The sequence below is a fragment of the Gopherus evgoodei genome, chromosome 13, assembly GCF_007399415.2.
Source record: "Gopherus evgoodei ecotype Sinaloan lineage chromosome 13, rGopEvg1_v1.p, whole genome shotgun sequence".
Classification (NCBI taxonomy): Eukaryota; Metazoa; Chordata; order Testudines; family Testudinidae; genus Gopherus; species Gopherus evgoodei.
Genome location: NC_044334.1, coordinates 4,318,777 through 4,341,685, shown reverse-complemented (window position 1 = coordinate 4,341,685; position 22,909 = coordinate 4,318,777). Strand labels below are relative to the sequence as shown.

General features: G+C 47.6%; 2 protein-coding genes across 7 annotated transcripts in view; both read right to left on the bottom strand.

Annotated features, from left to right (window-relative positions):
* Nucleotides 1-541: 541 nt before the first annotated feature.
* Nucleotides 542-9,222, bottom strand: SELPLG (selectin P ligand). The gene is given in 4 exon segments (XM_030583263.1): nucleotides 542-1,441; nucleotides 1,443-1,558; nucleotides 1,591-2,298; nucleotides 8,936-9,222. Coding segments are annotated over 4 exon segments (1,128 nt in total). The 5' UTR covers nucleotides 8,979-9,222; the 3' UTR covers nucleotides 542-1,180.
* An 8,941-nt stretch (nucleotides 9,223-18,163) lies between these two features.
* CORO1C (coronin 1C) overlaps nucleotides 18,164-22,909 on the bottom strand; it is a 76,453-nt gene continuing 71,707 nt past the window's right edge. For all 6 annotated transcript variants that reach the window (XM_030583328.1, XM_030583329.1, XM_030583334.1 and 3 more), the window contains 3 exons: nucleotides 22,450-22,507; nucleotides 22,123-22,368; nucleotides 18,164-21,161 (listed from right to left, as the gene is read on the bottom strand). In XM_030583328.1, the coding sequence (XP_030439188.1) occupies nucleotides 21,042-21,161; nucleotides 22,123-22,368; nucleotides 22,450-22,507 (424 nt within the window). In that variant the 3' untranslated portion in view covers nucleotides 18,164-21,041. The remainder of the gene's footprint in view (nucleotides 21,162-22,122; nucleotides 22,369-22,449; nucleotides 22,508-22,909) is intronic.

Genomic DNA, 22,909 nt, shown 5'->3' with positions numbered 1-22,909 from the left:
GATGCAGCCAACAGTAACTGTCCTCTGGCCTGTGCCTTCCTATAAGAAAAGTTCACCTAGTGTCAGATGTTTGAGACCATGGGGCAGGGACACATTACAAAGACTGGAACCTAAAGGCCCATGACTTGGACAGTCAAGAGAGGAATGGGGTCAGAGAAACACTACCCAACATTTCCCTCCCAGTGCGGGGTACATGCCCCGTGTTTGATACCTACGGTTACTGCCAGCGACTGCCTGGAGTTCAGCATTGGGGTGCCCACAGCCCATCATGCAGCACTGGAAAGGGAAGGGGCTCTGAAGAGTGGGCCAAGGGGTGACGTCGCCCAGGGCTGTCTCTGAGCAGCTTGCCCTGACACTCCCCTCCAGGTGGTGGCATGTGAGCCCAGGGTCAGGACCCCTGAAGAGGTGCCAGGAGTGTGACCACCCAGACTTTCCCAGATTGCTGAATGGGAGGTGGGTCCCTGTACAGAAGGGTTGAGAGCCACTGTCTTAAAGGGCCCAGGCCATGCTAGAAGATGTTCACAGAAGAGACTTAACCACAGACAGGTACACAGAGATTTTTATGTTATTCATTTGAACAAGGAACATTAAATTGAGATTCCTTCACCCATTTAAGTGCAAAATAGTAACATGCCCCTTGTACATTAGTATAAATTAAAGCAGTGTCCCAGTTGTAACACTGTCTGGGCCAGTTCCTCAGCTGGGGTAACTCCATCGGCTTCCCAGGAGCTGTCTGATTCACGCCAGCTAACGATCTGGCCCCTTGCATATAGCATCAAAAGCAGCAGGCAAGTGAAGGTCAAGAGGACAGAACAGCAGTTTCAAAATCCCCAAGCCAGGTGGAAGAACTAACCAGGGTCACCAGGACCCCCATTCCATATGCTCAGCAGTGTCTCGCCTGGCAAATGCTCTTCGCTGAAGGATCTCTCTTGCCGGATGCCAGGTGTCTTTTGGGGTTGAGGTTGCTCAGTGGCTCTCAGGGCTGGGCCCTGTCGTGGCTAAATTCAGCACGTCCCGTACTTACATAACAGACTGAGGCAACCTTAAGCCTAGTTAGATGGCCACCTAGGACACTGCACCCAAAAGATGTTGGGATGGATAGGGTCACTCCAGTGCCAGGAAGGGGCTGGATGGACCAGGAAATGAGACTCGGAGAACCCCTGGGCAGGTGGTGAGTTGTCTAATGGTCCGGCAGGAAGCTGCTTACAGTCAGGTTGTCTCCTTCGTTCTCCGAGCTGTTGTCCGTGGGCATCTTCATCCTCTTTACCTTGCTGGGTTTCTCCCCATTGGCCACCGGCTCGCTGTCGGGCAGCAGGGCCGAGATACACACCATCTCAGTGTTGTTGTGCCTGCGCACCCGGCAGACACGCTTCTGGCGCCACAGCAGGGTGGCGAGGACGGCAGTGCAGATGATGAAGGTGGCAGCCACAAGAGCTAGGATGAAGATGGCCAGCAAACATTTCCCCACCAGGATATTTGTGTGAATGGGCAGCTCCTGCAAGGGGACTTTCGCTGTGACAGAGCCACCCGCTGTGGGCCTCACGTGAGGAGAACGCGTCTTTCCCACCACAGAGAGCCCAGGCCTCCAACTGGCCAACTCCTTCACAAGCAGGACTCCATCAGAGGACTCCGTCTGAGATTCAGGTGGTGAAGTAGGTGAGCTCTCCCCCAGCTCCTTCACTCCCATTGGCCCGACAGAGGAGACATGTTCCATGCTCTCTGTGCTGCTCACGAGGATTTCTTCTGTCCCAATGACTGCCGCTTCTGAGGAGACATTGCTGCAGCCCTGAGTTGGGGCCGCCTTGGCTGGGGTATCAAGATGGCTGCCCGCTGTAACTTTGACCACTTCTGTGGAGATGTTGTCAGCACTGTCATCAGACAATGGCTCTGCTGTAGCGGTAGAATTATCATATTGGTTTTCTTGGGACGTACTTTCTTCTAACAGTTCAGGATCTGGAGAGGACTTGGGTTCTTCCATGGGATGCTCTGAAGGAGTCATGGAGAATGTGTTGTGGTGGCTGGCGGTGGTCTCTTCAGTGGAATGATTGGATGACTTCACCTCAGCTTCCCTCTTCTCACGGTTAAACACAGGGAAGTCAGTGCTCCCAGCCCCTGCTGTGTCCCACACCCACTGGCCCCGCTGAGAGCCCTCAGCTGCAGGAAGCCCGCCTGCTGCCGTGCTCCCTCGAACTGTATCATCTTGGCCACTGAGCTGGATGGCTGGCAGCTTGTAAGCAGAGGCCTGGAGCAGGCTCGATAGCAGCAGCAGCAGAGTGGCCCGGATTGGAGCCATTTGATCTAGGAGGAGAAAACAAAGAGATTAAATTAATGGTAAAAAAGAAAAAAGGCTCAGAAGGTAACTGCAGGTGTCAGAGAAGTTGATAAAACATCCCAGTAGAGATGAGGTCCCAACATGTGCGAGGATTCCGCTGTGCATTTCCATTCTCTGTCTCACCGATGCTAACTGGGTCTGTCCAATGGCAACACGGCAGGTTGAAAGTGTCACTACAGCAGAATGCAGGCGGTGCCTCTTCTCCCCACCTCACGCCTTCGCAGCCTAACCCCTTTGTTGCTTTCAGCACGTGCAAGTTGTGAGGAGGAGGATTACAGTGGCACTTAGGAACCACAGCCCTCGATGAAGACCCCCCTACGCTAGGTGCTGTCCAGATAAAGAAAGACACCTGTCTCTGCCCCAGGGAGCCTACACACTAGGGAAGGGGAGACAAACGAACAGTGTTTGGCTAGAGAACGGAGTCTCAGCCCATGGGCTCCAGAAAGCCGTCCATGTCACTCAAGAGGTACCAGGTGGCACAGAGAACTGCACCAGGCAGCCCCACAGGAGGCGTGTTTGCTGCTCATGACTGTATTTCACATGACAGAGCAGGATCAAGACCTCTCCTTAAGCTGGAGCTACCAGAGAGCTGTTAGTGAACAGGTACGTCTGACTGACTGCCACCCCAGCATGCCACCTGGAAACCGCCGCCTTCAGCATCCTAACAAGCGTGGGCCTTCAGTTTGCAGGTATATGCAGAAGACAGCCTGGGTTTGTTAACCACGTGCCAACCTCTGTAGGGCTCCTCCCTCCCTCTGACTACACTATAGAGCAGAGGTTCTCAAACTTATTGGATTGTGCCCCCTTTTCTTTGTGTCTGTGGTAGTTTATGCCTCCGCCCTGAGCGTCTGGCCAGCAGCCACCACTCTGCAGCCACAGAGCAGAGAAGCAGCACCTGCCAGCTGGGCACCCAGCTCTGAAGGCAGCGCCGCCACCAACAGCAGTAGTAAGGGTGGGACGGTATTGCATTGCCATCCTTACTTCTGTGCTGCTGCTGGTGGAGGTGACACCTTCAGAGCTGGGCGCCCGGCCAGCAGCTGCTGCTCTCCATGGATGCAAGAGCATGAATGTGCGCAGTCAGTCTCCCCCCCCCCCGCCTCCAAGGCTTCTCATGCCCTGCCAGAATACATTCTGCGCCCCCCAGTTGGAGTGCCTCTGCTATAGAGAATGGGCTTCTCCATCAGGGAGCCATGCCAAAAAAAACACTGCCTAGTGTCTGATGGGCAGCAAATGGTACTGACCAAAACCCCAAAGACTCTGGCTACTGATGGAAACACGTTACACTTGCATTTTAAATGAATGGATGGTATCATCTGCCACTCCATGAGGGGCCCCCTCCTTGGTGAGGTTTTGCCTCATTAGCAGCTGGGAAATGAAAACCTTAATGCTTCCTCCCCCACCTCCCGAAGGTTTGCAAAAATCTGGGATATTTTACCCTCAGGGAAAACCAATGAGCCTTGAGCGGGACTTGTACACCAGCTACCTGGGCCCAGTCGTGGGTCACTTGCATGACTTCTGCTGCTGCTCAGAGCTGGACATGGTGAGGCAATGCTTCTCTGTTTGATAGGCCCTAAGAGCCCAGTCGAGGATGGTACTAGGTGTACCTCCATGGTACTAGGTGTTCTACGCATTACGAAGAGATGGGCCTTGCCTCAGAGTTTTCTGGCTGCCACGTGGGAGAGGAGTGGGTCGCCCAAGGGAGCAGTGCAGCAGCCCCAATCAGCCTCCCTTCACCCCTCTGCACAGCCATTGCCAAGTGCCCCGGGGATTTGGCGGAGGACAGTGGAATGACTCCCTGGGGTCCTATGGGGAGCTCATCTCCCGCAAACTTCTTCAGAACTCCCCCCGATTTCAATTGCATGCCCCCCCACTGCCTCTGTGGGGCGGATGCGTTGTCCCTTCCCCACAGCACTGATCCATGGCACCGCCTCTCTGCTCTTACACCACGCAAGAGTCTCTCGGATTCATGCAATTTATAGTGTTGTGGATGGCGGCTCTCAGGCATGGAGGGATTTCCTCCCATGTCAGCTACCCGTGCACCTGCACTGCTCTAAGCCCCTAGCAGAGGAAACCACTGCACTATCTGCTACAATTAGCTCTAGTGCCACAAACCCTGTTTCAAAACAGGAATCGGCTCCACCCATGGAAACTGCAGGTAAAAGCAATGCACTGGCCTGGGTTTGCATGCATCCTGTTTTGCAGCATCCCTCTTCCTCCCCCCTCTGCCCCTGGCTCCATGCACCATAGGAGTTTTATTACATGTGGAGGGGTGTACAGATTTCATTGCAGCCGTTCTATCGAGGGGGATCTTCCCCACACACACACCCCTCCTCTCGCTGCTCCAGGATTGCTTTCAGAACCCAACTACGAGCAATCTGGTACCAGTGCAACTAACTGGGGAGCAGTCACTAGGTCAGACCCCCCTGTACAGACAAAGCCTAAGTCAAGTGCTGTGGAAAGAGTTAATGGAAAACCAGGAGTGGGTGGAGCGGGGGGGTTCTCTAGCATGGCTAGTGAGATCACTGCCTTTGGAGGCCAAACAATTGGATTATTTTGAGTTCAAATGGCTGCTACTCCTGAATGGTTTTAAATGTCCCTTTCAGATGTCATTAATTTAAGTTACGGGCTAATTACCTTACAAGGATTTCCTTCCCAGAGAGAGAAGGTAGCTATGACAGAGAGCAGATAACATCTCTGCTGGGGAGCCAGTGAAAGTTTGCAAGTAAGAAAATGCACTTTAAGGAAGTAGAATCTCAAACCAGCTCAAAAAATAACCATGTAAAAGCTCTGGAGTCCTGTTAACTCATGAGTAGCAATGTTAAAAGGGTTAGAGGTAACTAAACAGCCTGCCTTGCTGTAGCACTGGCATTCCAGGTAGCTCCCGAAGCACTCAAACTGCGTCTATATATAAAAAAAACAACAACTCATGTCACCACTGAAATGCAGCCTCCTCTGGGGCAGAACACAGTGATTCTGTAAAAGATGCACTGTAGCATTTCGCGGGAAATGACGCTCACATTCAAGTGAAATTATAGGGGGATTGCGGTTAACAGGCTGTAATTACCCAAGGAGGAATTTGTTCTGGACAGCAGGTTACTACTGTAGTCTTATGAAAAATGCCTCCATATTTTTGAAGCACCTCAACTGTCACCTCAATAGAAAGATGGCTCTTTCAGCAGCCCCTGCTGCCATGCAGTTCACTGTCATCTCATGGAGAAACAGCTCTCCCACCTACTGATCCTCCAGCACTCTGTGCTCCAGCTGCCTAAATCCTCCTGCAGATGACACCCATCTCATTCTCATGGTTTAGATGCAGTTTGTTTGCTCCTGATCCTCAGCAGCCATTTGACTTGCAATATTCAAGCAAAGACCCAACTGCAGAGTTCACACACTGTCTACCGCCCTGGAAGGCTGTGGGCAGAGAGGGAAACCATGCGCCACTGCCTTCCAAATGACTGCAAGATTTGGGGTACATTTCTAGAGGGACTGAGCAAGACAGTAGCCCAGCAAGGAGCCCTGGGTATGTGTTTGGGTCTCTAGAATGGCTCCACTCAGAGGTAGAGAGAAAACATTTTCAGGATGGGCAGGAAGATGGGGCAAACCACAAAGACAATGTTTATAGAAAAGCAAACACACCCAGAGCCAAGTTTCAGATGTAAACAGCAGCTAGGCTAGGGTGAAGGAGGAAACCATAAGTTCTGCCTTGGAATCAAAGGTCGACACTCCACCCTTTTGGGGTCAGGGGCATCCCCACTTGACACAAACACGACCCCGGTTTTGAGTGCTCCACTGTGGATTTGGTGCTCAGGAGCAGATCTCAGCAGCAAGGAGCCCACCAGAGCCTGGTCTATTTGTGCTGCTGGGAGCTACCACTGGGAACATCTGCTGGAGATTCTCTAGGGCAGACAAGAGTCCAGGACCAAGATGGGATGCATTGCACTATGGTTCCACATATTGTGACAGGATAGAGGTCTTGAGGCTGATCTCTCTCTCCTTCACACCAGGGGCAATCAGGAGTAACTCCTGGGGGTTACTCAGCATGACACAGGCCTGTTGTCAGAGAGGTTATTCTCACACCAGGACAGGCAACCAAATGCGGGGAGGTGAAAGGTTTGCAACACAATGGATAAAATCCAGGCTTTTTAAAATAATCAGAGAAGTTTTTTTGTTTTTTTTTTTTGTTTTTTACTTATTTTAAATGTCCTTTTATTATTTAAATATTTTTTTCTTTTTAAAACTAAACCCATGTAAATTAAATTTGAAATTATGAAAACCTGTATTAAGGCCTAAATTGACTATAATCTATTAAAATAATGTAAATTAAATAAATAATAATCAAGCAGTACGTTTGGTGCCAAAAGTTTTTAAGAAAGTCAAACTCCTGAACTGGTGGATGTCCCTGGCTAAGCACTTGGAACCCAGAGTTCACTGAAGTGCTAAAGCAGCTTTTGACAGCAGTAATCTCTTCTGCTGATTCAGAGAGAATATTACGTTCAATTCAGTTTACTCAGTTCAATGACCAGTTCATTTGAAGTTGAGAAACTGATTGGGAGTTGAAAGAGCAGAAAAGCTTGTTTTCTGCTTCCAATCTATGAATAAAAATGAAGCAAGAGAGGATAAGATCTACTAGTTCTAAAATCTTGACGGGACTGGTGACCAGAAATTAGTTCAATTTATTAACTACAGATAATAGTTCCTTTGTTTAAGAAATCATTTTGTTTTAAGTGCAAAAGATGTTTGAGAAATGTACTTTTTTTCTTATGTATTAAGCACATTTAATGTAGTTTTATTTAAGAACACTTTTTAAAATGCTGGTTTTGTGCCTTTTTTATTTAATTCCAACTTCTCTACAAATGCAGCTTGATCCAAGCCACAAATAAAAAATTAATCACCTCGTAAGTAAGAAATGCATCATTCACCATTTTCTTACCATCAAAAATGTAAAAATTAAGTATCTGAATAAGTGTACAGTAAGCTACCTAATTGCTTAAGTGATATAGAGATAGTGTTAGCAAAAAGTAACAAATTACACCAATCAGTGAGAATCAGAAAAAGGTTACTACAGCACAAATTCAAAACCAGACTAAAATTGATCACTTAAATCGAGCTTTGCTACTTGCTGCTTTAAACTGTGATTAGCACAGGTGAATTAAATCACTAATTCCTCCCTCATTTTGGGGGTGGGGACACAGTGAAAAGCTGAGGAACAATTATTTCCGTATAATTTAAGGCCAGGGGGTTTCTTTGGCAGAGGCGATTCCACTAAAAATGAAAGGCCCTGACTTCCCAGCTAATGGGAAGCGTGGGCCCGGGATTCGAAAGGGAAGGACTCACGTGTTCTTCCTGTCTTGGGGGGGGGGGGGGGGCAGGGGAAGCAATGTGAATGCAGCTAGGAGATTGACTTCTCTGGGCGTGGCCTCCCCCCTCTGTTCCTTGTTCAGTCTCCCTTACCGGAATGCTGCACAGCAGCCTTCCAGAGAACTTCCACATTCACAGTGGGTCTGAATTTAGGCCAAATAAATCCACAGCCCCTTACAGAGATGTACCTTCCAGGGGTCTCCCAACAGAGCTCTTTGTGATCTAACAAAGCTTTTCCAGTGCGAGCCCACCTCAGGGCACCCTGGGACACCCAGAAGTAGGTGGACACTGAGCAGGTTTAGGTCCCTGGAGCGGTGCTGAATTACACTGGCTCAGATTGGACAAGCTGATCTGTGGGAGGAAGGCTGGCGCACTTACAAAGGGCCAAGCGAAGATGCTATTGCAAAGCCAGCAAGAATTCAATCACCAGGATGCAACCTACATCTCAGGCCAAAAGATAATAAATCTCTGACTGTGACGCTGCCTTTCCAGTCTCTTGTCACAGCAAAATGGCTCCACCCCCACAACTGGACTCAGGAAGCTCTCAGGGAGCCACAGAGCCCTGGTAACATGGGCGCTGCTTTGAAATCCATTACCCGTCACATCTGCACAGAGGCTAACGTACAAGGAAAACGGCTCCAGAGCCTTCCAGGTAGCGTTCTATTAAGCATCAAGATCCCTGTCTAGGAAGGCAGCGCTCTCCAATGGTCAAGGTGACCGACTGGGTTCTAAGAGACCAAGGTCCTACCCCAGCTCTGCCCCAACTTGCTTTGTGACCTTTTCCAGGTTAATCCATATACTTAACACTAGTAAGCCTTTGCATTCCATGTGCCTCGGTTTCCCCATCTCTACAGGCGGGGAGAACAGCACTTACCCAGCTCAGCACAGCACACACAGATCCACAGCTGAGCCCTACCCAGATGCTAGTTCTCAATGGCATCGGTCAGAAAGAGGTTTTTACCTTCCTCTACAGCTATGAAAGCCCATTGCATGGAAATCAGTCTAGGTCTAGGGTAAGTCTTAGGTTTGGCATTTAAATAAACCTGAGTCAATTGTCATACTGGAGCCACAGATCTGCCTGGTGCCTTGCTGAACGCATCTCCCTCAAGAAGCTGCTGGCTGAGCGGCCCCAGACGCTGCAGCTGTTAGGGAAGATCACTCGGTGGGCTCTGAACATGCCCCCGGCTGACTGAGCTCCAAGCCCACCCACCTAGAGCAGCCTTCTCCACCCCCATAGCTGCTTACCCTGGCTTGAAGAGGGTTGCCAGCAAAGGATGGGCGCAGGCATCACTCGCAGAGACCCGGTGCAGCGTGTGCCGGGGGGAAATGCTTAACATTGCCTCATCTCTGCAAAACACTGAAAGAAGAAGTGGCCCTTTCCAAGCCCGACTGGTTCTCTGCGCTACTGCGATAATTCAGGAAGTCTCCCTGCCCGTGTATGAGCAAGAGACGAAGGCGGAAGAGAAGTTGTGGTTTGGAGAGAACACGACGCTGCTCCCAGAAAGAGTGCGTCATAGCTGAAAAAGAGAATCGCCACCAGGCCCTCAGACTGGCTTTTAAGGGACACGTCACTAGCTGGGGAACCAGCAAGTCAGAGGGCATCTCAGACTCACGCTGGGCTTAGCAGCCTGATGAACCTTACCCAGAGCAATGGCAGAGGCAGGAGAAGATGGAAACCCTGCAGCTGAGCCCCAATTAAATGGCCCAGGAGAGTCAGAATTCAAGGAGCTAAATGTGTTACAAAGTCAGCTGCGAGGCCGCTCCAACTGGGCAACGCCTCGGCCTCTCCTTGCCCACGGCAGACGGAGGCAGCATCTCAGTCCTCCCAGTCTGCACAGTATGTATGTTGCCGACACCAGACCATCCCTACACCCTACGTACAGTCCGGCCTATGGGTGCTCTTAGTTTCTTGCCATTTACTGGTACTTGCAGCATTTCCTGAGCTTCGGATGGGGAATGGGGGCCAGTTTTGCAGTTGCCGTTGAAATGCGGTAGGTAAATCTTTGCTGTTAAGGACTCCGAGTCCTGCCTGGTTGGATTCATGGCGGTAAAGGGAAAGCAGAAGGAGAAAACAGTGACCCCAATTATGTGTTTTAAAACTCCCGCTCAGGGCCCACAGCAGAGTCAGTCTCCAGGCTCCCAATAAGAACAGCTGGCCCGTAGCAGGCTGCCTGATTGACCGCATCACCCGACTGGGCAGGCAAGGCAGCTGGCTGGCTCTTAGCCCAGCAGCTCCTCTCTGGCTGCTCTGAGCGCAGTATGCACTTGGCAATGTCCCTGCTCCTCGGCTCCACCTGTGACCTATGACTGCGGTTACCCTCCAGCTTCTGTCCCTTTGGCACTGACCCTTGTTCCTGGACTTTGCCCACCCAGAGGCTGAACTCCTGCTTTAACCACTAGGCAAGACCACCCACAGCCCAGTTGGTAACACTCCCAAAAGGAGATTGTGTGTAACACAGACACACACAGCACATGCGGTGCTGCAGAGCTGGGGAGGGCCCCTCAGCCCTCTTGTGGGATGGTCTACAGGTGTGGATGCAGTCACTGCGCAGCTTATGCAGACAAAGCCTTTATATCCCCTCCTCCCCTCCAGTTTGTACCCGCACTCGCGTGCACAAGGGCTCACTGACTCCGTGAGACTGGAGAATAATTTGAAGGGCTAGAGCTGGAGCCCACGCATGTGTGTGTGCTGGCCGCAGAGAGAGGGCTTTGGAATACGGACGTGTCCATGCTCAGAGCTGGGGGTCAGTCGACGCCTTCCTCTCGCGTGAAGCCATCGTCTCTCTGCAGCCCTCCCCTGGGGGCAGGGAATTTGCCCTTTGTCAAGAGGAGGAAAGTGACTTGTTTTGGTCTCCTCGTGGTTGTAGTAGGATCTCAGCAGCTGTCTGGAACAGCAGGAGCTGGTAAGGACACAGGCGGTGCCATCCCTTCCCCACTCCACGCCCACCTTCCTCATTTGGCCCTGACTTCACACATCTGAGGCTGGACCAGCAGCGCCATCCCCAAGCTGAATGAGGAACTGAAATCCAGGCATGTTTGGAAGGTGCTTCAGCACCAGCCAATACAACAATGCAGCACCAGGCTCCCTCTGTGCATGCCCCGCTAGGTTACTGCGGCACAAAGCCGAGGATTTCCCAGGGCTCGAGGGAAGGCTGAGGCCAGGGACAAGCTAGAGTTAAAGCCTGTTGCTGAGATCAGACCAACAAGAGTGCGGTTGAGGCTGGAACTGGGAGGGGATCTGCCACAGCACAGTGTGTGACCTTTGGCAAGTCCCTTTCCTTCCCTCTTCACCATCTGTAACCTGAGGCTATTACTGTACTTCTCGACACAGGGACCATGCGTGCGCTGCATCTACCGCAATGGGGCCCTTCCCACGTTACTCAGAGTAGAAAAGTGGGGAAAGGGGACAGTCCTGGAGAGCAGCTAGGAAAATGCTGCATTTGCCTGGTGGGTGGGACCTAGATTGCACAATTAGTAACATTCACCCTCAGCAGCGGGAACTTGCAGGAAATAAGGAAGCTGGGAAACTGGGAATCTTAATAGGTTTGAAAAAGGGAGACCAAAAATGATGTCAGTAGCTGGGTGCGTGGAATTCCCTCCAGGGAGCAGGGCAGCAGCCAGCACTGCATTTAGAAAGATGGGCCTGTTTGGAGGGATTTCTTTTTATAATATCTAAAAAAATGGTTTCCATACTGATCACAAGTCCGGCATGTACCACCCCACTGCCATTGGAAAGGGCAGATCTATACACATCAGAAAAGGAGATCTTCCAAAGCTCACTTCCAGTACTGAGCACCCCACATTGCCCTTAGGTGACCAGATGTCTCGACTTTATAGGGACAGTCCTGATTTTCAGGGCTGTGTCTTACATAGACACCTATTAACCCCCACTCCAATTTTTCACATTTGCTATCTAATCACCCTAGCTACCATCTTGGGAAGACTGGAGAGCTGGATTGGTGTTATTGGTATTTTGAGTTTGTTGAGGTTTTTCAGGGGGAGGCAGGGGGATATGCACCATAAAAAACTGGCATGGCTAATGCAGCTATTTTAAATAATGGGGGAAGATCGGATCTGCTTGGGTGTTGCCTCTCTCACATCTGAGGCAAACACAGTGGAGAGATAATCAGCAGTTTATTAGGTGGGAGAGGCTCTCTGGTTTTGACTGTTCTAAACAACCTACTTAACCACATCACAACAGCAGAAGCAAACAGCAAGTTGGCAAGAAAAAGATGAGGGAAGGTCACAGCTGGTTGCAAACAAATCCATCTTTGGGGTACATTTCCAATGCAATACACGAAGCAGGCAGAGAGAATTTAGCTCCTGATGGAACTTTAAGAAGTTCCAATACGTCACTTCCCAAAATTACATTTGGGTCAAATCAAGAAGTTTCACATTTAATCAAAGCTTTGCATGTTGGACAAAACCAGAAAGGCTAAGGCACAAAATGAGTTACAGCTAGCAGGGAACATAAAAGGCAATTAGAAGTGGTTCCTTAAATACATTAGGAGCAAGAGAAAGGCCATGGAGAAGGTAGGTCTACTACTTCCAAGGGAAGGAGAGCTAATAACTGATGACATCAAGAAGGCTGAGGTACTTAATGCATATTTTGCTTCAGTCTTCTCTATAAAGGTTAATGGTGACCAGGTACTCAACAGTGGGGTCCCACAGGGTCTGAGTCTGGCACTATTCAGTAGTTTCATTAATGACTTGGCTAATGAAATGAAGCACATGCTCATGAAATGTGCAGATGACACCAAGCTGGGAAGGGATGCACGCACTTTGAAAGGCAGAATCAGAATTCAAAATGACCTTGACAAAATCTGAGAATTGGTCTGAAATCAATAAGATGAAATTTAATGAAGACAAGTACAAAGTACTTCACTTAGGAAGGAAAAATCAAATGCACAACTACAAAATAAGGACTATCTGGGCAGGTGGTGCTACTGCTGAAAAGGCTCTGGGGGTTAGAGCAGATCACAAAGCGAGTATGAGTCAGCAGCGTGATGCAGTTGTGAAAAAGGCTAACGTCACTCTGGGGTGCATGAACAGGAGTGTTGTATGTAAGACACACAACTGTCCTGCTCTGCCCTCACCTCACCTGGAGCACTGTGTCCAATTCTGGGCACCGCACTTTAGGAAAAATGTGGACAAACTGAAGAGAGTCCAGGGAACAGCAACAAAAATGATCAAAGGTTAGAAAACCTGCCCAATGAGGAAAGGTAAAAAACTGGGCACATTTAAGTCTTGAGAAAAGTGGACTGAGGCGGGGACCCGAGAACAACCTTCAATTATGTCATGGGCTCTGACGATAGGACAAGAAGTGATGGACTTAATCTGCAACAAGGGAGATTTAGGTTAGATATTAGGAAACACTTCCGTACTATGAGGCTAGCTAAGTTCTGGAACAGGCATCCAGGGGAGGTTGTGGAATCGCTGTCAATGGAGGTGTTTAAGAACAGGCTGGACAAACACCTGTCAGGACTGGTCTAGGTTTCCATGGTCATGCCTCAGCACGAGGGGCTGGACATGACTTCGAGGTCACTTCCAGCCCGACATTTCCAAGGCAGTAGTTCTTCCTGAGCGGCCTCTGCATGCACCAACTTCCTTACGACGACCCTTGGCCTTTCTACCCTCTCCCCCCTGACTAGCTCAACACCCTCTGCCGGCATTCTCACTCAGAGCTTCAGCGATGGAGGCATCACCCCCATCTTACAAAGGCTGGCACTGACACACAGACACCAAGTGCCCCATGGCTGTGGCACAGCCTGAAACAGAACCTGGGAGTCCAGACCCCTAGCTTCCCCCAGCAGGACACAGCTGTGAACAGATTTCCCATTAGTTTCTGAATTCCTTCTACCCACCCAGGATTTACTTGGTGTGAAACTTAAGCCCTCCAGATATGGCACAGCTGTGCAGAGGCCAAGCTCCTGGGGAACAGCTGCCCCAGTGAAAGAGGACATGCATCTGCTTTAGAGAATTTGGGGTTCTGCACAAACGAGGAGTAAGTGTCCAGAGTTAACCAGGCTCCATATTGTTCATGGTGCATCGTTCTCCAACCTGGGAGGGACACAGGCCTTTACGAGTCAGCAGCACTGACAGTTGCAACACAAGGCTGGCTCAGGGTCTCCAAGTGGAGGAAGTGCGCAGACACAGTTGTGAAATGCTTTGCTGCAACTTACTGTAAATTCCACAGTCCTTGGAGAACAGAGCCAGCAGTGAGTCCCAGTGTTTGCTAAATGGCAGCTGCTATCCTGAAATATACACAATTGGCTCCCTGTTGTAGACTTTCCTTTGAGATTTTCATGGCCAACACGGGGACCTCGCCCCACAATTTCCAACTCCAGCCTTGAACTTTGACTGCGCCAGGTTTCTCTTCTCCCTGTGGTAAATTTCAAACAGATTTAAATTGGGAAACAGGTAGTAAACAGCACACCACGTCCTAGCTCTGCACAACAAAAACCAGCCAGGGCTGAGTCTGTTCTCCTTTCTCCTCACACTCACTGTTCTGCCGACCTCGGGGCCTCCTCCACCTTTGGAAGGCCTCACCAATCCAGCTCAGCCAGCAGTACGACATCGGAGATTGTGTGAATGGAAAAACACTGTGCAGCTCACGTCAATTAAAGGGACGTTGTTGGTCCCTTCACATCCAAAATGAGCATGGCTTTCCCTCCCAGCCTCTTCTCTCAGGAGACTCCTGGACAAGAAGGGGAGGAAACAGGGCGAAAATCCCAGTGGGCTGGCTCCACCCACTCTCATCCCTGGAACGTTTTATATTTACAACTGTATCGATATGCGTAATACTGATCATGTAATTTACCAGGCCAGATGCACCTGTGAGGTTCAGGGTCCATCTTCCCATCATGGCAGCCATCTATCTAAGTCCCTGTACCATGCCCATCACCACCGAATTTGAGCAGCTCCCTTCTGGTAAGTGCTCCACCATGACATGCAAACCCACACATGAAACATAAGACAGATCCCAGGAGTGCTTCTGGTAACTATGGAAACAGTTTCCCAGAGATACAAGCTTCAAAAATAGGTTTTTGCCACAAGTGGATTTTGCTCAGTGGCGATGAATATTCGGAAGGGAACAACTGAGGCATGGCACCTTGGCAGGACCAATGGGCGGGAAGAGCCAAGCCCATTGGCATAGATTCTGGTCCTGTTAAAGGGGAGCAGTTTCCTCCATCTTTTGGCACAGTAAGTCTAAGAATTAGGGCTGTCAAGCGATTAAAAAAATTATTTGTGATTAACCGCACTGTTAAACAATAATACAGAACATTTAAATATTTTTGATGGTGTCTACATTTTCAAATATACTGATTTTAATTACAACACAAAATACAAAGTGCACAGTGCTCACTTTATATTTGATTACAAGCATTTGCACTGTGAAAAAAAGATAGTATTTTTCAATACACCTAATACAAGTACTGCAGTGAAATCTCTATCATGAAAGTTGAACTTACAAATGTAAAATTATGTACAAAATAGAACTGCATTCAAAAATAAAACAAAACAATGTGAAATTTTAGAACCTGCAAGTCCACTCAGTCTTACTTTTTTTTCAGCCAGTCACTCAGACAAACAAGTTTGGTTACATTTGCAGGAGATAATGCTGCCTGCTTCTTGTTTACAATGTCACCTGAAAGCGAGAACAGGAATCACAAGATATTTACGTGCCAGATGCGCTAAAGATTCATATGTCCCTTCATGCTTCAACCACCATTCCAGGGGACATGCGTCTATGCTCATGATGGGTTCTGCTCAATAACAATCCAAAGCAGTACGGACCAACGCATGTTAATTTTCATCATCTGAGTCAGATGCCACCAGCAGCAGGTTGATTTTCTTTTTTGGTGGTTCGGGTTCTGTAGTTTCCACACCGGAGTGTTGCTCTTTTAAGACTTCTGAAAGCATGATCCACATCTTGTCCCTGACTTTGGAAGGCACTTCAGGTTCTTAAACTTTGGGTTGAGTGTTGTAGCTACCTTTAGAAATCTCACATTGGTACCTTGTGTTTTGTCAAATCTGCAGTGAAAGTCTTCTTAAAATGAACATGTGCTGGGTCATCATCTGAGACTGCTATAACATGAAAGACATGGCAGAATGCGGGTAAAACAGAGCAGGAGACATACAATTCTCCCCCAAGAAGTTTAGTCACAAATTTAATTAAATTTATTATATATATTTTTTAAACACGCGTCATTAGCATGGAAGTATGTCCTCTGGAATGGTGGCCTAAGCATGAAGGGGCATACGAATGTTTAGCATATCTGGCATGTAAATACCTTGCAATGCCAGCTAAAAAAGTCCCATGCGAACGTCTTTTCTCACTCTGGTGACACTGTAAATAAGAAGAGGGCAGCATTATTCCCCATATATATAAACTAACTTGTTTGTCTTAGCGGTTGGCTGAACAAGAAGTAGGACTGAGTGGACGTGTAGGCTCTGAAGTTTTACATTGTTTTGTTTGAGTGCAGTTATACAACAAAAAAAAAATCTACATTTGTAGGTTGCACTTTCACAACAAAGATTGCACCACAGCACTTGTATGAGGTGAACTGAAAAATACTATTTATCATTTTTACAGTGCAAATATTTGTAATAAAAATATACTTTATTTCAATTACAACAGAATACAATATATATGAAAATGAAGAAAAACATGCAAAATTTAAATTTCAGTTGATAACAGTGCAATTAAAACTGATTAATCCCAATTAATGTTTTTAATTCTCATTAATTTTGAGTTAATCGCCTGAGTTAACAGCCCTACTAAGAATCATGCTCTCAGGCACCTGTTGAGCTCTGCAGAGTGGTGCGGAGAAAGACATGACAGCAGCGTGCAGGGTCAGGTTGGATTCTACCCCCTCGCTCAACCCGGCTTTTCAGCTCAGTCAGGAAACTACCACACGGGAAAGTTGAAATTTGCAGCTGAACTTTGGGGAAACCAACAACTTGGCCGGAGTGAAATTGGCTGGCGAGAGTGGGGAGAAGCTGGGCCCACTAGCACAAATGGAGAAACTTTGCCTTGGATCAAACTTAGACTAGACACCGAAGTCTAAGCTGGCACAGGTAAACCCTGGAGCATGGAGACTGGCTGAGGTTTCACCCAGTACAGCTGGCTGAATGCTTCTGTCACCCAGCTGCAAAGCCTGGGGGAGGGCAAAAGGAGCTGAGGGTCTCCTGACAATATATGACTCTGCCATGTGGCTGGATAACCCAAATCCATATATTTGTAAAGCTTGTAAAACAATCACCCCAGTCTTAACCTGTAGAATTACAGAACCTACCACCTTTGATTTGTCACCACCCGGTCCAGGTTTGTACGGGACTATTAAGAAGTTAGAACATGTTTTTTTTTCTAAACAGCCTCTTGCCCCAAATCCTCGAGGCCGGGCAGCTTCTCAACAGCTGCAGATTGTAAAGATGGCCCTTCCAGCAAATCACACAGTGGAGTGGCCAGGCTCTGCACACGTCTGCCCTAGCCATCACATTGCAGTCTGCAGGCAGACAGGTGCTAAGCCAAGTCAGGCACAAAGAAACTGAAGGAAGATGGACTCCATGGGGAAGACTCATGTCTCTTCTCATCCCCCGAGTAACTACCAGCAAGGAGCACCACATCTATTTTAACTTTCCTTTGATAAAGTATCTGAAAGGTGCTGGGGTAGTGGCAGCCCTAGAGAACATGATGTGCAGTGTAAGAATCCCTATGCAGCTCTACCATTGTGTGTACTCTGCATTCCGGAGAGCCACCGTTACAAGGGCTGTATGCCATCATGGATGTGTGGTGTACACACTTATTTTCTGCTAGGAACTGGATTGAGAAACAAGCCATTTCACAAAAACCTTTAAACAGCTGTGGGACGATACAATTTTCAGTCACTGCTGATGTGTCTTGGATTCAAATTAGCCAGCTGGAGGTGAATAGCTCCAGGCTCCATTACCCACTCTTCAGCCACCTACCCACAGAAAGATGAAAAGAGCTTTGCCCTCCAGCAAGAAGTGTCAGTTCTGCAAAGCTGGAAGTTGGCGAGAAATGAAAGGCCTTAGCGGCCTACTTGGAGAAAGGGAATGTTTGACATAAGTGAAAATACAAAAGAAGTTTGAGAGTTCTGGGCTTGTTTCCAAGAATGTCAGACTAAAGAAAGGACGTGATTCTCTGATAAAGGGCTGCAGGTAATATTTTCAAACGTGCCTAAGCGTCATTGCAAGTCACAAGGACTTCGATTAAGTGCCTATGTCACTTTTGAAGACAAGACTCAGGCACATTTTTGAAAGTTTCACCCTATTTTATGTCCAGACTGTTGTATCCTATGCTAATCTACAAAAATCTTAATCCCTAGCAAGAAATTAAACACTGGCTGCTACCTACCTGCTCAGGTCGCTGACACTCATTCTAATGTAATTAAGCAGCACAGAACGCCAGGGGAACAAGGTGTCAAAGAAAAACAACAGACAATGGAATGTTGTAATCAATGATTTTATCTTTGAAAATGGAAGCAAATATTTGGACAGGATACTATGGCCGCTCTATAAGAGCGCATCTCTCAAATACTTCGCTGGTTCTCTTCTGGGATATCACGGCTAAAAAAAGCTTCAGGCACTGACTCTGTTTGAGCCTGGCTAGGCATCATCAGTTCATTTAAATAAAATACAAGCTATAAACTAAAAGATCAAGGAGGATTTTCCCCTGCCCCCTTCTCTTTAAACCATCACTCTACCTTACAACAGTGTTGGTTGGGCAGTTAAATCTGGCATTTCAGAAACTTCATTCCCTCTGATTAGAAAAACAAAGACCCTCAGCACACAGACTTGACGCCACACAAAAATTAACAAGGACATCACTACCCAGGAAGAACTGGGTTTTGTTTGCCAAAATCCACCCCATCAGCCATTGATTGCAGTACAAAAAACACCAAACATTCAAATACCCAGAATTGTCTAGGCTGCAAACAACCCCAAGAACATTGGCTCACAGTCTTAAATAACCTAGAGCTGGTTTCATGAAGCTTTCATCCTGTGACACTACACGTTTTCTGTTCTCTCTCATCCGTGCTTACGCTTCACCTGCTAAAAGTTCACTTAACTGTCCCAATGGTACGATTTCACCTTAGGTCAGAAACACTCACACCTTCCAGAACAAGAGATTCCTTCATTGTAAGTTTTGAACATGCAAATACACCTCTATCCCGATATAACATGCATTTGGATATAATGCGGTAAAGCGGTGCTCCGGGGGGTGGGCAGGACTGCGCACTCCAGCAGATCAAAGCAAATTCAATATAATGCAGTAAGATTTTTTGGCTCCCGAGGACAGCGTTATATCAGGGTAGAGGTGTACAAGAAAATGGAGATCTTGAGAAATTCTAGCTAAACTACTGGAAGAGAAATTCAGCGCTCCCTCCTGTGCCCAGATGAAGGAATGCAAACCTGCCCCGTGCAAAGGCAGCCTCTCGTCTGGCACTTCCCCAGTTAACTGGGAAAGCAGTTCTCGTGTGCGTGTGTGTCTGACAGGCATATGCGCATGCACATATATATTAAACTGTAGTGAGGCAATTCAAAGATCAAACCTCAGGCGGAAAAGGGTATTTTAGGCTTATCAGTTGGTTCACTGCTCTGGCCCACAGACAGGTTTTAACTGCACTTGTGGTTGATCAGCCTCTCCTCCGGTGCCAAGGTAAGTTGTCCTGGCCTGGGTGGGGCTCAACCCAAGTTCAACATGCATCACAGCAAACTGTGCAGACTACCAGAGGTCTAGCACCCTCTCCCCCAACAGGTGCTGAAGCTCTCCCCCCTGCAGGTAAATCCTTTGCAAGCCTCATCAGGGCCCACCTGGGAAGCTGCGTTTGTCACCAAACACCGCTCCCTCTCATAACGCAGAGCCTCACGGTAAGCAGACATTCACTGGGCTGAGGCAGTCACTGGACACCCAGAGCCCCACACCCAAGTCAGGATGTTGGCTTTGGATTAACATGCACTTAGACTGAGTCTTTCACCTGAGAATCTCAAAGGTTTCTGAGACCAATGCAGAAAAGCTAGGACTGCAATGGGACTGGAGATAAAGGTCACTTATATTTTAGGAAATCTTTTGTTCCCTGGGATGGGATTTGACTATAGCTGGTGGGGTTACCAGGAGAGAGAGAGAGAGAAAGAGAACTTTTTTTGGTTTTGGAGACCTGTCATTGTAAAGTTACCCAACTGTTTCTAATGCTGCTCTGAAAGCCATATTGGAGCTGGAACTTCTCAGCATCAAAAACGAGGGCAAAAAGAGTTTAAGCTCACAAATTTAATAGCTTCTTTATGAGCAAAGGAGCCTGGTCTTGCAGCATTTAATGCAGACACACACATTTACAGCTAGGCACAGGATTGGAATAGACAAAATGGAAAACTTGGCTACGTGCTCATGTCCCACTGGCTTGCAAATTAGAATTCTGGGCATTCGTCTTAGCTATTTCGCTGCGCACCCTTACACCTTATGTTAGCTGATAAACAGAATGAATGTCTGCTGTGTAAAAAGTATTTGGCCTTTAAAAAACAAAATGCCCATTCTGACCATGTTGGGATAATCCAAGCACAGGGTGTTGGAATGAGGACAGCATGACTCCAGGACAAGGATTCAGTCTCTCGAATGTAGAAAGGGAAATGAGTTATGGGTGACATGGGTCACTTCACTCACAACCAAGTTTTTTAGCTAGGTGCTAATGGTGACTTGGGCCACTGTTAAAAAGGCAGTAAGGTCAACTCACATGGGTTTATGGGAGGGGCTCTATAAAGGCCTTGTCCACACTGCAAATGGAACTGATCAGATTATTCAAAGATGAAGATTTATACAAAACAGCTTCATTTTGTTCTTCACACAGTATAAACACACACACACACACACACAGTGCTGTCCCTTTAGAGTTAAAAAACAAATACTGAAAAGTGCCAAACAGGAAAAATAAAAGGCTACTTTTTTTTTTTGGCAACTTTAAAAAAATGGTTAAGAACAATGTGGCGTTGGTCCCTAATTCTATAAAAGGATAATTGGGCACAACACTGAAAGTCAGAATAGTTTGTTTTCAAAAATTCATAACATCTGGAAACAAATTGTAAAAGTAGCACTTATTCTTTTGACTTAATTTTGACCAAGTCACGTAACACATTAAAACATCAGAAAAATCTTTCACTAAAAAGCTTGGCTTTTAATCATCAGCTTTCGCTGAAGTTAATTTAGGAGAATAATAAAGTTCTTATTGGAATGCTGCACGCTGCTGCTTGACAACTTCTGAAATGGAATGTCTTCTTGAATGGCAGTGCATCCCCAGCCCTGCTCCAGCTTAAAGTTCTGCTCCCTTCGCTCTCAAACTGTCATCTTCGCCATCTGCTGTTCTAACTTGGAAATGCGCTCATCTTGATTGGAGATTGTGTCTTTTATAGATTTAAGCTCTTTCAAAATCTCATCCAATTTGGCTTCATTTTGCTGGAAACGAACAAAAAACAAAACCAGAATTCATTCAAACTTGGCCAGAGGAGCAATTCTGCATATTGAAGTTGGAGGTTTCCAAAGCAAACATGTTCCAGCACAAAGGGATTTCAAAGGGAGATTCTTACAAATAAACCAGCTGAGATGGCTGGAAATCATGTGCTCTTGAGTGCCAACATGAAGCTTCTGACACAGGGTAACATGCTAATGGCACAGCCACCAGCAGTGTTTCTAATGGAGTTAGTGCAAATTTAAAGGGTGCACTGGGCCAGGGTTTGCTTTTTAATGGAGTTTATATTCCCCTTTATTAATAGCCACCTGTTCAATGGCCTAATGCACTGAATCTGCTCTTATAACCAACCCTCGTAGAGCACCTGTCAGCCAGTGAAGTCAGCCCACAGGGCATTTCACACCCTCCTTCTCAGCAGTCCACTCATCTGATTTGTTGTGTTTGGTCTTAGACAAATGATGGGCTCATGAATTAGGATCTGTTAACCAGCTGCTTTCTTTGAATTACAAACGATAAGTCAGATTCCTGTGGGAACGAGTTCCCAGTGTGGGAGAAGGACTTTCAGTGTCACAAGCCATTTCAAACTCTGCCACTGCCTAGCAGCACAAAACTATTCCTCCCAGTGCAGCTCTGTGGGGGAACTGGGCTGAGGGAATGTAAATCCCCCACATGTTTGTGTGGCCAGATCACCAGGCCTAACACATATTTGTGCAAAGGGTTCACAGGGCACTTCAACAGCTACAAGTGATCTTAAACTTACCTCTTGTCTGGAAAGCCACATACCCATGCAGCCCCTGGGCCCTAAGTCCATGGTAGCTAGCTAGGCTGTTACTACAGGGATGGGCCCAGTGTAATGAGGGCATTTGGTTTTTTACTGATTCAGAGGGTAGAGCCCCCCTGCCTGAGACTTCAGCGCCACTCCCTGCTGGCCTGTGAGATGTTACTCACAATATTTGATGTGTCTGCTGCTTTCTTTGGGGTGTTAATGAGATCACTTTTCTTGTTTGCTGCAGGCTTGTTGTCCAATATGTTCTTTTTGACCACCTTGAGGTCCCTGTTTTTGCCTGGAATGTACCCATGTTTCAAAGAAATGAGAATGGGATCAGCATTCTTCCCCTCAAACCACTCTTCAGCTTCCAGAGCTGCTTCAGGACCAGCCGTATCGGGATACAGATCATCTTGGAAAAGGTCAGACTAGAAGTCAAAAGGAATTAATTAGTAACATGCTTTGGGCTGGAAGGCGCTATGTAACTTCCACTGCAGGCAGCACCTCACCTTTCGGGGGACAGTCATGATAATGGGCTCGCACTTCCGCTCGTGAAGTTTGAAGAATCTTTCAAAAAGAAAAAGCACAACTTAGTGAGAGCAAATGCCAGTCGGCACATGAAAGCTGGGCTTGATTCCTGTTCACCCAAATGGATACTAGTGATCAAGAGGCGGGGGAAGAGACAGTAAAGAGAAAATGATTAAGAGGTTTCAGCTGGGTAATACCCCCCCCCCATTACACCTAGCAGTTGAAGGGGGTTTTCTAAAGGCTGGTGAAAACTAGCCAGCTTTGTGCTCCAGTGCTTCTATACCTTTAATGACTGGGTGGACTGACGGGCAAAGAGAACAGCGCATGGAAACAAGATTCTTTAGGCAGTCTCTTCAGTTTGGCCTGACGATGCTCTCACTATGTCACAGATCGCTGCTGAGACTATGGTGATAAGCGCTATACAAATATAGGCTACACGCA